This window comes from Biomphalaria glabrata, chromosome 9, assembly GCF_947242115.1.
Source record: "Biomphalaria glabrata chromosome 9, xgBioGlab47.1, whole genome shotgun sequence".
NCBI lineage: Eukaryota > Metazoa > Mollusca > Gastropoda > Planorbidae > Biomphalaria > Biomphalaria glabrata.
The window spans coordinates 2165285-2179674 of NC_074719.1; the positions used below are offsets into that span (position 1 = coordinate 2165285).

Here is a 14390-nt window from a genome sequence, read left to right on the forward strand (position 1 = left end):
CTCTCTAGCTCTTCTCTCTAATTCCTCTCTCTAGCTCCTCTCTATAGTTCCTCTCTCTAGCTCCTCTTTATAGTTCCTCTCTATAGTTCCTTTCTCTAGTTCCTCTCTCTTGTTCCTCTCTATTGCCTCTCTCTAGTGCCTCTCTCTACTTCCTCTCTCTAGTTCCTCTCTCTAGTTCCTCTATCTCTAGTGCTTCTCTCTAGTTCCTCTCTCTGGTTCCTCTTTCTAGTTCCTCTCTCTCGTTCCTCTTTCTCGTTCCTCTCTCTTGTTCCTCTCTCTAGTTCCTCTCTAGCTTTTCTGTCTAGTTCCTCTTCTAGTACCTCTCTCTAGTTCCTCTTTCTAGTTCCTCTCTCTTGTTCCTCTCTCTAAATCCTCTCTAGCTATTCTCTCTTGTTCCTTTCTCTAGTTCTTCTCTCCAGTTCCTCTCTCTAGTTCCTCTCTCTTGTTCAGCTCTCTAGTTCCTCTCTAGCTCTTTTCTGTAGTTCCTCTCTCTAGTTCCTCTCTCTAGTTTCTCTTTCTAGTTCCTCTCTCTAGTTCCTCTTTCTAGTTCTTCTCTCTTGTTCTCTCTCTAGTTCCTCTCTCTAGTTTCTCTCTCTCTCTCTCTAGTTCCTCTCTCTTGTTCCTCTCTCTAGTTCCTCTCTAGCTCTTCTCTCTAGTTCCTCTCTCGCTCTTCTCTCTAGTTCCTCTCTCTAGTTCCTTTCTCTAGTTCATTAATGTCCAGACCATTCCGCAGACATCGTTGCCTAGTACTTCACTACAACACAAATCTTGTAAACAAGTTTCTTCCCCTGGTGCAGTTTATGGGCAAACTCTTTCAGGAGCGGGCCAAAAACTTTTAGAAAAAATATTGGCGGATCATTTTATTGACAAAGTATGAGATTGAATGATAAAAAATTGAAACAAATGTGATATAAAAAGCTGTGAGTGTTTTAATACCAGTTCACCATTATCTGGATCCAATTGGAACGTATTCTTCCAAGGAAACGGTGCTCTTCAATATTTAAAAATTAAAAAAACTTTTCACAAGATTGCATACAGACATACATTGAATAGATTATCAGAGCCTTAAATATAAATTCTGACAACCGGATTTTGACTAGGCCAGGGGTTCTCAACCCTATGGGGGTCGATTGACGATTTGCCAGGGGTCGCCTAAGACCATCGAAAATATGGATTGTTTTTGTCTATTCTTCTTTTGCTGTGTGTTTGTGTGTGTTGGGGTGGGGGGGTCGCGGCTGAGTTGGGGATTTTAAAAAGGTGTCGCCGAGCTTAAAAGGTTGAGAACCGCTGGACTAGGCAATGTAGAATTATAGTTTTCAGAATATTTAGAAATAATTGTTAGAGAGGATTATTAGATGAAATTTCAATTGCATTACTGACTTCACAGTGCAGATTTTAAGGCATAGTGAAAACATCTGGGTTTCTTTGTAATAGCATTACAGTCTTAAAATTTTCTTTAAGGCTAAGTTTTTTTTTTGATTATCTATCGAGCTATCATCCTCCCTACGTTACACTATGCTTCAAAGAAGTGGACAGCGTACAGAAAACATGCAACAAATTGGTGAGGACAAGGGAACAGCGCTGGAAGAAGAAAAGCGTCAGAGAGAAAAAAAACAATGGTTGATACGCCTCTGACTTGTAAGATTAACATTTTCTGTTTGATGAAATGTAAATGCCTTTGTTAAAATTATAACGTCGATGTATTCCTATGCACACACGTTACCAGCTGTTTTAAAACATGTTCTCTGTGCGTAGCATTTAAGTTAATATCAGGCTACACAATGTGGAGCCTCTAGTAAAATAACCCTTCATATATTTTTTTTCTATTGCCTACAATTCAACGCATTTCACTTTGTAGCATTTATGTACAGAAACAAAGTTTATGAAATGTAGACTGCGGGGGTGGCTGCAGAAGTTATTCGAGGGCTAGATCCGTTATCGTATACAATACTGCGTAGCTGGTTACACTTACTGGCCTTATATTTTCAGACTAAAAGTTAATGACATTTATCTGCTCTTTGTTCTTATAATCGCCTTTATTTTTCCCCAATTAGAGTTGGGTGAACCCAGGGGCTTCCTAAAAGTCCCGAAATTCAAAATCCCAATCTTCACTGAGATTCGAACTCAGGACCCCAGGCTCGGAACCTAAGCGCTTAACCACGCACCCCCCAAAGTCAGACCAGAAGAAAATACCACACTATATTCTGCACACCGGATACACGATACACAGATTGACAAATCTCGAATACCTGCGCTATACTGTATCTATCTTCTAAACCGAATCGAGTAATAAAAATAACAATTAGAAAGAAGAAAGTCGTTTGATATGGTACACAAGCGGACTGACAACAAAATGCGGACGTGGGTCTCCTGTAACCTTTTGGGTAGAAAAAAAATGAAAATCTGATTTTCACTCGTCTCTAGAGCACTGTGCGAGTTTACATAGAACATCAAACTTTTCATACAGAGTGAGGGGGGACACTCAAACAATGTTACTTACTAACTAAGTTAATAACTACACTTGTAAAAGAAGCAGAATATAAACAAACCTTTTTTTTTTTAAAAAAAAAAAAAAATAGATATAAAGGGAAAGAACTCCACACTTACAACGATATCTCTCATGAAATGTGGAAGTTATTTACCTTCTTTAATATCAAAAAAAAAAATAATGAACAATAATTAGTACATTTTTTTATTGATTCATTTTTCTTTTTTTTTTAATTTGTAATTGTTTAAAGTTTCATATTCAACAGAGAATGGGTGTGAAGAAATCGTGTACAATTATGTAAGGGGGCAAAACCCCACATAATAACGCATACCTGTAAATACTGAAGGCTTTATTTCCCTTGGTATAAAAAAAATAATAAACACTATATACTTGACTAATTAGTTACCTTTTTTTTTTAAATTATTCATGTATTGTCTACGCCCATGTTTCTCAAACGTTTTTGTCTCGTGGACTCCTGCGGGTCTACATAGACCACTTTGGGAATCATTACGCTAAGGAGCTATAGTGCAAAGTTTCAGCTAGGTCACGCTGACATTTTAATAGTACAACATGACCTTTGTAATTTCTTAATGAGTTCCAAGAAACCTAATTTATAAACGAATCAAAACAATTTATTTTTTTTTTATTTTACAGTTACACCAGTCATGTGTGTTTGTTTGTTTGACATGTTTTCGGATGTAGGCTACCTTCAGAGTTGAAGATAGTTTACTTCCTAGTCCAAACCTCCCGCAGGACGACGGGGGGATGGGAGCGGGCAGGGTTTGAACCCGCGACCATCGATAAATCCGAACGACAGTCCAGCCACCCTTCCTTCCCCCAACAGTCTTTAATAAACGAATATGTTGGTCGCACTAGAGGCTTAAAGGTCGCGTGATATGCATCTCAACATTTGTTAAGCTTATATATTTTTCCACGTATGGTACGCGTGATAGTTACTAAAAGTCTTATCTTCTTATCTTATCTTATATAGTACAGACGTTACTACAAAAAAGAAGATGATTACATCCTACGCGTCATGCATTTAGTCATGCATATTAACCAATGACTTAAATTCTGCCAAGTCACTGGTTTTCCTGGCTAGCTCAGGCAACCCATTCAATGCTCTAATAGCACTAGGGAAGAAGGAGTATTTGTACAAATTTGTCCTAGCATATGGGACGAGAATTTGCCTTTATCTTTGTGTCTTTTAGAGTAATTTATTAAATTTTGTTTTTTGTATTTGAAGATTATGGTTCAGTGTTTTATGTATAATTGCTACTTTACTTTTGAGTCTTCTGTCCTGAAGGCTTTCTAAATTTAGTGATTTTACTAAAGGTGTTACTCTAGTCAAATGTGAATATTCGTTTGTTATGAATCTCACTGCTCTATTTTGTGTCTGTTCCAGTTTCTTAATGTTTTCTTGAGTTAAGGGGTCCCAAACAGAGGATGCATATTCTATTATTGGCCTAGTCTTAAGGTCAATAAACGTATGGACTCCACGTATGTTTTCTGCATTTTCTTACTGGCTTTATGTCTAAGACAACTCATATATGGAATAAGTGAAACTCACAGAAGCAACGTCTGTAGTCTATAAGAAGATGCAGACTCAAGGCAGGGCCGGCCTTAATTAATTGTAGGCCTTAGGCAAAGTGAATAGGGTGGCCCCAAATGAAAATAGAAGACAAAAAAATTAAGACCGAAAAAATACGCAAAGAATTATAAACCTGTCCTGTATCTATATCTAAATCAACAAATAAGTTCAATTCATATAGCACCAATGGTGGACACGCGAAACACGAGCCATTCATGAATCACCAGATAAGAAATAACGCTTCGACATTTCACCAAAAGACAGAAACAATGGTCTGCTGAAGAATGACTTTAAAGGGAAAAAAAACAATCTTGACACCGCTTAGGTCACTCGGTTTACACTACTACACTTTTTTTTTTTTTGCAAACATGAACAAAAGTTAATGAAGCAATAGGCCTAAAGCAATGGTTCTCACCGCATGTTTGAATGGCTCAGAGACCTGGGTGCTCTATCAAAGGCGTTTAAGGATTCTCGAACGCTTCCATCAAAGATGCCTTCGAACCATAATGGGCATACGCTGGCAAGGCTACATCACATAGAACTCTGTTCTGCTGGGGGCCAGTATAGAAGCACTAATTACCATTCTACCCTCCCCCCCTCCCCCAGCTCTAACCCTTGTCTGCAGAAATCACAGTTTGTGAACAAAATTTGTTGAACATCTATTTCATATAAGCAAATTACTGATACTAGAACCCATTGTATATTTTGTCGCACCACAGTCTAATCTTAAATTAAATCATTGTTGAATGTAAATTGAAAAATGGGGAGTAGGTATCAGGTGGGACAGTGAATGAGTGATGGATGCAAATAGTACAAGATTTTTCAAGCGTAAACATTATTCCAAAGGTTCCTAAAAATTAGACATTTTGCGCTCGTCAAAACGGTCGAATATCCAAAAAGTGTTTAACAATCGTTCTTTCCACGTCTTGTGCTGACCAAAACAGGCCAACTCTAAGTCTTGCTTAACATGAAGATTCTATTACGATAGATGCGCCTAATAAAGATATACTTTCACTACTTGTCTTTCACACTTTGGTATCGGCCCTTGCCCCCAAGTTACTTTATTTTATTAACTTCGACCTGCCTTTTTTACTAGGGTGAATAATAAGCTTTAGATGACAGTAGAAAGCGTTTCTGCAGTTAGAATGCAAGAAAACGTTTGGGGTCGAAGCTCCGATCCTAACCCCTTGGGGGAGCTTACATACCCCCTAGCAGTCAAGAGAAGGGCCACCAAAGTAACTGTTACCCCCAATCTCCTTTAATAAGTGCTTGTAATAGTGCTTAGAAAATTTCTTAAATTTAACCTCATCGGAATGTGGCGCCTCTTGTGTAAATACATAATTATATTACTTGAAAGAGTCATTGTTCTCTTATTTCTGGTAAGAGTGCAATTTGAGATTTTGCTGATTATAAAATTGAATCGCAAGATCCTAGTAGAAACATCTATGTCGCAACTAACCTCGCAATTAAACAAAAAACAGGATGTTTGGCTCACGAAATCAAGGCTATAAAAGAAGTGTCATTTCTGTGAATGTTAAAATACCAAGCGCAATCAGACTAGGTAAGATATTACTTTGCTATGTGTACGTCAGTCTTCTGAGTGAGTCTCTCTCTTTGGACCTATCTCACTTCAGTTTCATTCCTAAAGAAGTTTTAATATGTGTACGTCAGTCTTCTGAGTGAGTCTCTCTCTTTGGACCTATCTCACTTCAGTTTCATTCCTAAAGAAGTTTTAATATGTGTACGTCAGTCTTCTGAGTTAGTCTCTCTCTTTGGACCTATCTCACTTCAGTTTCATTCCTAAAGAAGTTTTAATATGTGTACGTCAGTCTTCTGAGTTAGTCTCTCTCTTTGGACCTATCTCACTTCAGTTTCATTCCTAAAGAAGTTTTAATATGTGTACGTCAGTCTTCTGAGTGAGTCTCTCTCTTTGGACCTATCTCACTTCAGTTTCATTCCTAAAGAAGTTTTAATATGTGTACGTCAGTCTTCTGAGTGAGTCTCTCTCTTTGGACCTATCTCACTTCAGTTTCATTCCTAAAGAAGTTTTAATATGTGTACGTCAGTCTTCTGAGTTAGTCTCTCTCTTTGGACCTATCTCACTTCAGTTTCATTCCAAAAGAAGTTTTAATATGTGTACGTCAGTCTTCTGAGTGAGTCTCTCTCTTTGGACCTATCTCACTTCAGTTTCATTCCTAAAGAAGTTTTAATATGTGTACGTCAGTCTTCTGAGTTAGTCTCTCTCTTTGGACCTATATGTATTTCACTTCAGTTTCATTCCTAAAGAAGTTTTAATATGTGTACGTCAGTCTTCTGAGTGAGTCTCTCTCTTTGGACCTATCTCACTTCAGTTTCATTCCTAAAGAAGTTTTAATATGTGTACGTCAGTCTTCTGAGTGAGTCTCTCTCTTTGGACCTATCTCACTTCAGTTTCATTCCTAAAGAAGTTTTAATATGTGTACGTCAGTCTTCTGAGTGAGTCTCTCTCTTTGGACCTATCTCACTTCAGTTTCATTCCTAAAGAAGTTTTAATATGTGTACGTCAGTCTTCTGAGTTAGTCTCTCTCTTTGGACCTATCTCACTTCAGTTTCATTCCTAAAGAAGTTTTAATATGTGTACGTCAGTCTTCTGAGTTAGTCTCTCTCTTTGGACCTATCTCACTTCAGTTTCATTCCTAAAGAAGTTTTAATATGTGTACGTCAGTCTTCTGAGTTAGTCTCTCTCTTTGGACCTATCTCACTTCAGTTTCATTCCTAAAGAAGTTTTAATATGTGTACGTCAGTCTTCTGAGTTAGTCTCTCTCTTTGGACCTATCTCACTTCAGTTTCATTCCTAAAGAAGTTTTAATATGTGTACGTCAGTCTTCTGAGTGAGTCTCTCTCTTTGGACCTATATGTATCGCACTTGAGTTTCATTCCTAAAGACGTTTTAATATCCAGTTGGTTTCTTTTATGAGTAAACTAGAGACTATACGTTTGATGAATCAAAAAGTAAAAAAAAAAGAGTAACATAGATCTTATAGGGAAGATGATGTAACTCTCATGTCTCTTTAGACAAATGTTAAAGAGGATGTAACGTGGCCAGCACAACGACCAAGAACCTTTACTTTCCCAACTAGTGTCAGGTACTTTTTAGCGTTGGCTAGACTCTGGGGTGTATTAAAAGTCCTGAAATTTAAAATTCCAGTCTTCATCGAGAATTGAACCCAGAATCCCAATCACTTTATCACTCAGCCACTACGCACCCCCTTAAGTTAATCAATCATTGCATTAGCTATACTTTACAAAAATGTTTCAAATAATGATCTTGTGGAGAGAGTCTTTACATGGTATGATGGTTTAATGGTCTGCGATTAGCTACAGTGCTTTTCTATAACTGTCGTTCTCCTCTCATCTGTCCCTTGACTTTCGTCGTAGGGGGCGCTGTGACGGTTCGCGTAACTAAATCCATCCATTTGTCCCAGTTAGTAGCTGTTCTTAGCAGGATATCAAGAGAGCGCCGGTCCATTTTTTTATGTTGTCCAGCCAGCTTTTCTTAGGATGACCCTTTCTTCGTGCTCCCTCTACTGTACCTTGAAGGATGATTTATTCAACTGTCGCTAGTTAGTTGTATTTCATATTCTCTTTTTATAGAAATGTAATTTATAGGATACGATAAGATTAGATTACAAAGTGTTTGAGTATTGACTATACATTCGATGTGACTTAAATAATGCTTCTCCCTTTAGTGTATATCATATTACACCGTACGGCTATTTATCCGTGTTTTCCTTTTAACATTTTTCTTATCATAAGGTTGTTATCTATAAAATGTGTGAAGTTTATCTGGTTTCTGCCCGTCTTGTCAGTCTACTTATTGTATTGTTGTTTTTTTAGAATAAAAATAATTTGTAAAAATTATAGATTATTTCAAATACTTTTTTTTTAATGGACATGTGTTGAAAACTTGTGTATTCAGTTCAAGTCTGTAATGTCAGGAGTTAGGAAATGCTTTGATGCTGTAGTATTCAAATAAACGTTTGATCATGTTGATATAAAAATACGTTCATTAATGCGTCTGTCATTTTGAAATAATATTTGCGCACCATCATGGACATACGGTGGCAAGATCGCACTACGAACAGCGATGCTTTTTGGAACGCCGGTATGGACAGTATAGAGGGACTTCTTATGGTCCGACAATTACGCTGGGCAGGGCACGTATCCCGTATGGAGAACGAACGAATGCCAAAAGCAGTCTTTTTTTTTTTGGTGAGCTAAAAGGTCGTCGACGTAACAGAAGTGCCCTACGGAAACGCTTTAAAGAAACCAGCTAAGCCGCTAACTTGCTTTAACTGACATAGAAGAGAGCAACTATCTGCAGGCGGCTTCAGAACGAGGCAGTTGGAAAGGCCACGTGATACACATTTGAGACCAAAAGAAAATCCACTGCCGAGGACACAAGTAGATGGCGAAAAAAAAAAGAATCATTTTTACGTAAATCGACCAGCGACGAACAATGGTTATGTTTGCGCTAAATGTCACACAATATGTAGGTCGCAGCTGGAACTGCGACTGCGTAGCCACGTGAACAACGCTCCACTCATGAATCTTAGGACTCGAAGACAAGTCATATTTTTATTACAAAGCTATATCAACTCACACTGTCTGTCTGTCTGGTAAAAAATGTGTACAGGTTATTTCTCCCACACGTTGATACTTGAAACAATTATTTACCGATACTTGAAACAATTATTTACCGATACTTGAAACAATTAATTACCGATACTTGAAACAATTATTTACCGATACTTGAAACAATTATTTACCGATACTTCAAACAATTATCTACCGATACTTGAAACAATTATTTACCGATACTTGAAATAATCCTAACCCTAACCCTAACAAAACATGAATCAATTTTAAAAAAATACTCAATTAGTCAATTAATTATTGGTATTGAATTATTTTGTTTGAAGTCAAATAAGGGAAATAACTTGTACATTAATGATGCATATAGTTTTAATAGTGGAGCTCTTCCCCTTTAGAAAAGCTTTGTGGTGGTTGTTTTTTTTAAGCATTTTTTTTTAATTTTGATTGTTTTGAAATACTTAAAAATAAAAAAAACAACATAATATCTAAGACATCAGTTTAGAATTTATCCAATCTCTAGTTATCGTTGTCTTGTATAAATGTGTTATGTTGTCAAGGCCGAACTAGGGGGGAGGCAGGCAGAACTCCCCAAGGAGGGCCTCCACATCAGAGAAATTAAATATCCGAATTTCAATGGATCAGCAGCTTTTATGGGTCTCTCTCTCTATATATATATATATATTATTTTGTATTTACGTATTTTATCATTAGTGATATAATCTAGTATTTGTCATGTTTTTTTTAAATTTCTAGAGTAAAGGGCAATAACAGCAAAGATTCAACAATGAAAATGCTGCTATTCTTACTTCCCCTGACTTTAAGTGTCGTTGAGAGCTCAAGTAAATATTTTTTTTTTACTGTTATTTCTTTCAGAGGCCACTTTTAGTTTTAATAATAATAATAATAATAATTTATTTATAAAGCGCTGTTAAAAAACAAAATGTAGGCTCAAGGCGCTGTAACAACATTACAAACATAAACACAACAGTAGAAATAACAGTTAATCTAAAAAAGTTTTAAACAAGTAGGTCTTAGTGTTCTTCTTAAAAGTGGTATAGCATGTTGTCTGTCTGAGATCAATGGGGAGTGAGTTCCAAACCTTTGGTCCGTGAACTGAAAAAGCACGCAGACCGTAGCTTTTGAGGGAGAAACGTGGCACTACTAAAAGCGTTGAGTCCATTGAGCGCAGGGTTCTCTGGGGGACATATGGAGTAATCAGTTCGCTAAGGTACAAGGGCATCTCATTGTTATATATACACTGATGACAAAGTGTGGCGACCTTGTAATCGATTCTCGCTTTCACGGGAAGCCAATGGAGCGTGCGCAAGAGCGTAGTAGCAGAATCTTGTCTAGTTTTTTTTAAGGACTATTCGAGCGGCGTTGTTATGTATACGTTGCAGCTTGGCTATTTTGTCATCAGGTATACCTGCTAGCACGGCGTTGCAGTAGTCAAGGCGGGAGAGTATGAATGCCACAGCTAGCGTTTTTGTTGACTCCGTTGTTAAATATGGTCGGATCTGGCCTAATCTGCGCAGCTGCAGATAAAGACCTTTGCAGAGCTGATTTATGTGTGGGTCGAAAGATAGTGTTGAGTCGAACTGTATGTCTGTCTGTTGTTTTCTAAAATCAAACCTTTTAATTTTTAACTTAACTATGCAAGCAGTTCCCCCCCCCCCCAAAATACACCGGAGACAATGTTAATATGGGAGGCTGGATTTAAAGTTTACACCTTTAGATGTATCATATCTTATCTTATATGATACAGACGTTACTTCAAAAAAGAAGATGATAACGTCCTACGCGTCATGCATTCAGTCATGCATATTAACCAATGACTTAAATTCTGCCAATTCACTGGTTTTCCTGGCTAGCTCAGGCAACCCATTCCATGCTCTAATAGCACTAGTGGAAGAAGGAGTATTTGTACAAATTTGTCCTAATATATGGGATTGGATATGAGTAGTGGTATCTTTGTGTCTTTCAGAGTATTTTATTAAATTTTGTTTTTGTATTTGAAAATTATGGTTCAGTGTTTTATGCATAATTGCTACTTTTAAGTCTTCTATCCTTACATTTAGAATTTAGAATAAATTGTCTACGTTTGTTTTTAGAGAAAAAGGATTTAATTAGTATTTACATATCAAAAATAATTTAAAACAACATTTAATAAGCAGTGTTTCATATTACATATATATACTGTTAACCAAAGTGAAGTTTCTTCCTTGATGCCTTGAATGAGAGGCTAGGTTCACATTGAACCAAAGCTTCATAACAAGCAGTTCATCGAATTCACATGAATATAAACACTATTATAATAATAACATTAATAAATAAATAAAAATCTCCGTTTCCTGTGTTGGCCTAACATTACAATGGCATTGACAACACTTTCCAAACTTACAAAAGTCTGTTCTTTTTGCATTGGCTGAGAGTTGGGTTGTTGATCGTTTGCGGTTCACTGCTTCTGATATTTATGATGAAAATGTTGAAGCCTGCATATTTAAGTGCCGGAGTGGACAACTTTGAGGGCTGAATACAAAGCTTATATCGTCTCCCTCTGTCTGTCGGGTAAAAAGTTTGAACACGTTATTTCTCCCACACCTAATCTCGGATCAAGCTGAAATTTTGCACAATTTTTTAAAAAATTAGGCTTTAGCCCTCAAGATAGAATTGAGGTCGCTCACTTTTTTTTTATAAATCCATTTAAAAGGCGATCACCCAGATACCCCCATCTTTCTCCCCCCCCCCCCCCCCCCACCTTTTTCCAACTAGTCCAAACAAATGATAGGATCACAGAGTATTAAGAAAGCTAAAAGCGTGAAATTACGCTCAATAAAAAAATTGGCCAAAATATTTCTAATCGCAGAAATTTATTATAGTTAGTCCAGTTCTATTACAAATTTAAGATTTTTCTTTTTCCTTGGAAAGAATCTCTTTTAATGTTAAGCCCATCCATTCTTTAACATTGTCTTCCCACCGCTTTCTCTGTCAGCCTATTTTTCTTCTTTTGAATATTGCATTCTCGAATAAACAATTTGTCAACACCTAATATATGTTTACTATATTTCTCAGTTTTGGACACGACACAGTTGGAACGAATCAGTTTTGGCAGTAAGACTTATTTGATTTCCAAAATACTCGTTGACAACTTTCAGGCTGCCCAACAGTTCTGCAATAATTTCGGTGCTTACGTTGCTGAAGTTGATACAGAAGGAGAATTCCAACTCCTCCAGGCTTTCCAAAGATTCTATCCTGAAATCCAAAACCTCTACATTTCTGGATCGGATGCTGCCTCTGAGAATACATGGGTTCATCAACGCACTGGGGCAGAAGTCGGATTCTTAAGATGGACCACGGGACAGCCAAGTAACACGTGGGGAAATGAAAATTGCCTTGAGTTGACACTTGCAGATGCAAGCGGAATGAATGACATGAAGTGCATCTATCCGGAAAGACCCATCAGAATTCTTTGTGAAAAAGATGCCAGCAGTAATTTTTAATTCTTCATCTGCTTCGTTTCCGTTGCTAGACGGACAACGCTTACTGTAAACCTTTCTATATTATAAACAAATAAAACTTTTACTGTAAAACTTTTAAATTGAACGAAAATGTAATCTAAACATTGTAATTTCTGAATGATATAAAAAAATGAACAAATTATTTCTGTACAATTTTCAAACTCAATAAAAGCAACATAAAATTTACATATTGATTTTTACTGTTATGTAATATATTTAAAATTAATTATAATATCATTTAGTCATGTGCGTCTTTAATCAAGTACTTAAATCTAGGCACTAGTTACATGCTTTCTAAAGTTGTACTAATATAACTTTAGTATTGTAGCAAATACTTCCAGAATGCATGAAAAAAAAAAAAAAAAATAAATTATAGCTTTTAGGTAGCATGCTCAGAGCGATATGGTCCAATCTCATTTGCGGACCAGTTGGGGGGGGGGACGGATTTTGAAGAAGGTTTTTCCGTGCTGCCGCTCAATAAACACAACTCAGCCCGAGTCGGGTGTCGAACTTGGAGCCCCATCATAGGTAGCCAAGCCCCCTTCATAAGGCTACTCTAGTCTTTTCTGAACGAGAAAAGTTTAATTTTGTTAAAATAGCTATACTATTACGTATGTAATTTTGGGATCTTTTGGCGCCCCTGCGTCCACCTAGCTCTAAAGGGTACCTGACATCAGTTGGGGAAAAGTAATGGCGGTTGGTCGTTGTGCTGGCCACATGACACCCTCGTTAACAGAAATCAAAAGATGACATTATTCTAACTGATTGTGCGCTGCAAATGGAGCGATCGGTAGTGGCGGTATAGCACTATGCAGAGCTCTACCAGATTGAAAATGCCATCTCGCCAAGGGTAAAGCACTATGCAGAACTCTACCAGATTGAAAATGCCATCTCGCCAAGGGTAAAGCACTATGCAGAACTCTACCAGATTAAAAACGCCATCTCGCCAAGGGTAAAGCACTATGCAGAACTCTACCAGATTGAAAATGCCATCTCGCCAAGGGTAAAGCACTATGCAGAACTCTACCAGATTGAAAATGCCATCTCGCCAAGGGTAAAGCACTATGCAGAACTCTACCAGATTGAAAATGCCATCTCGCCAAGGGTAAAGCACTATGCAGAACTCTACCAGATTGAAAATGCCATCTCGCCAAGGGTAAAGCACTATGCAGAACTCTACCAGATTGAAAATGCCATCTCGCCAAGGGTAAAGCACTATGCAGAACTCTACCAGATTAAAAACGCCATCTCGCCAAGGGTAAAGCACTATGCAGAACTCTACCAGATTGAAAATGCCATCTCGCCAAGGGTAAAGCACTATGCAGAACTCTACCAGATTGAAAACGCCATCTCGCCAAGGGTAAAGCACTATGCAGAACTCTACCAGATTGAAAACGCCATCTCGCCACACAATGCTACGCCCCAACAAACGACAGTGAAGAGTAGGACAAGGACAATTTTTACTAAAGGCTGACTACCATCCAAGATGAAAGACCTAAAAAGAACATCTTAATCATAATGGGTGACTTGAATGCTAAGGCAGGCAATGACAGCAGAGGATATGAAGAGGTCATGGGAAAACATGGACTAGGTGAGATGAATGAAAATGGAGAGAGATTTGCAGACGTGTGTGTCACGAGAAATTTAGTGATAAGGGGAACTGTCTTCCCACACAAACGAATACACAAAACCTATCAACAGAGAACCAAATAGACCATGTCTGTATTGGGAAGAAATTCCGTCGATCTCTTTCGGGTGAACGTGACAGACGACAAGCAGATGTTGCTTCAGATCATCATCTGTGCGCTCGAGTCAAACCGAAGTCAAGGGTGTGTAGCCTACACATTAGGCTGGTAATTGCTCTACAATAGTCACTACAGACTAGATCTAACGCGTCTTCAGTCGTAGCAATGAAAGGAAACAACCATTTCTACGCTGCCAGGTGAAAACTGATTTGGGTGGTTTATTAAAAATATGAAATAAAATATGATCTGTGACGCTGGATTTTTGGTGGTTAATACAGTTCTGTGTTTTTAAACCCTATGTCTAGTGTCTAAGCAAGATGATGACGATGGACTGTGTGATTTATAAAACTTTTCCTAAACAACTAGGCCAAATTCCGGATATAGGCCTATGGATTATGGGACAGCTCATGAAT

At 37.6% G+C, this 14390-nt stretch overlaps 1 protein-coding gene across 1 annotated transcript; it reads left to right on the forward strand.

Moving 5' to 3' along the window:
• Nucleotides 1-9435: 9435 nt before the first annotated feature.
• LOC106072549 (C-type lectin 37Db-like) lies at nt 9436-12418 on the forward strand. Its single transcript, XM_013232935.2, has 2 exons — nt 9436-9553; nt 11787-12418. The coding sequence occupies exons 1-2, from the start codon at nt 9499-9501 to the stop codon at nt 12212-12214; spliced, it is 483 nt and encodes a 160-aa protein (XP_013088389.2). The 5' UTR covers nt 9436-9498; the 3' UTR covers nt 12215-12418.
• The last annotated feature ends 1972 nt before the right edge of the window (nt 12419-14390 follow it).

Excerpts from the sequence above, each read along its gene's own strand:
- LOC106072549 (XM_013232935.2), top strand. The coding sequence starts at position 9,499 with ATGAAAATGCTGCTATTCTTACTTCCCCTGACTTTAAGTGTCGTTGAG. Across the intron at positions 9,554-11,786 it reads AAGTGTCGTTGAGAGCTCAA|TTTTGGACACGACACAGTTG; the intron begins GTAAATATTTTT and ends TATATTTCTCAG.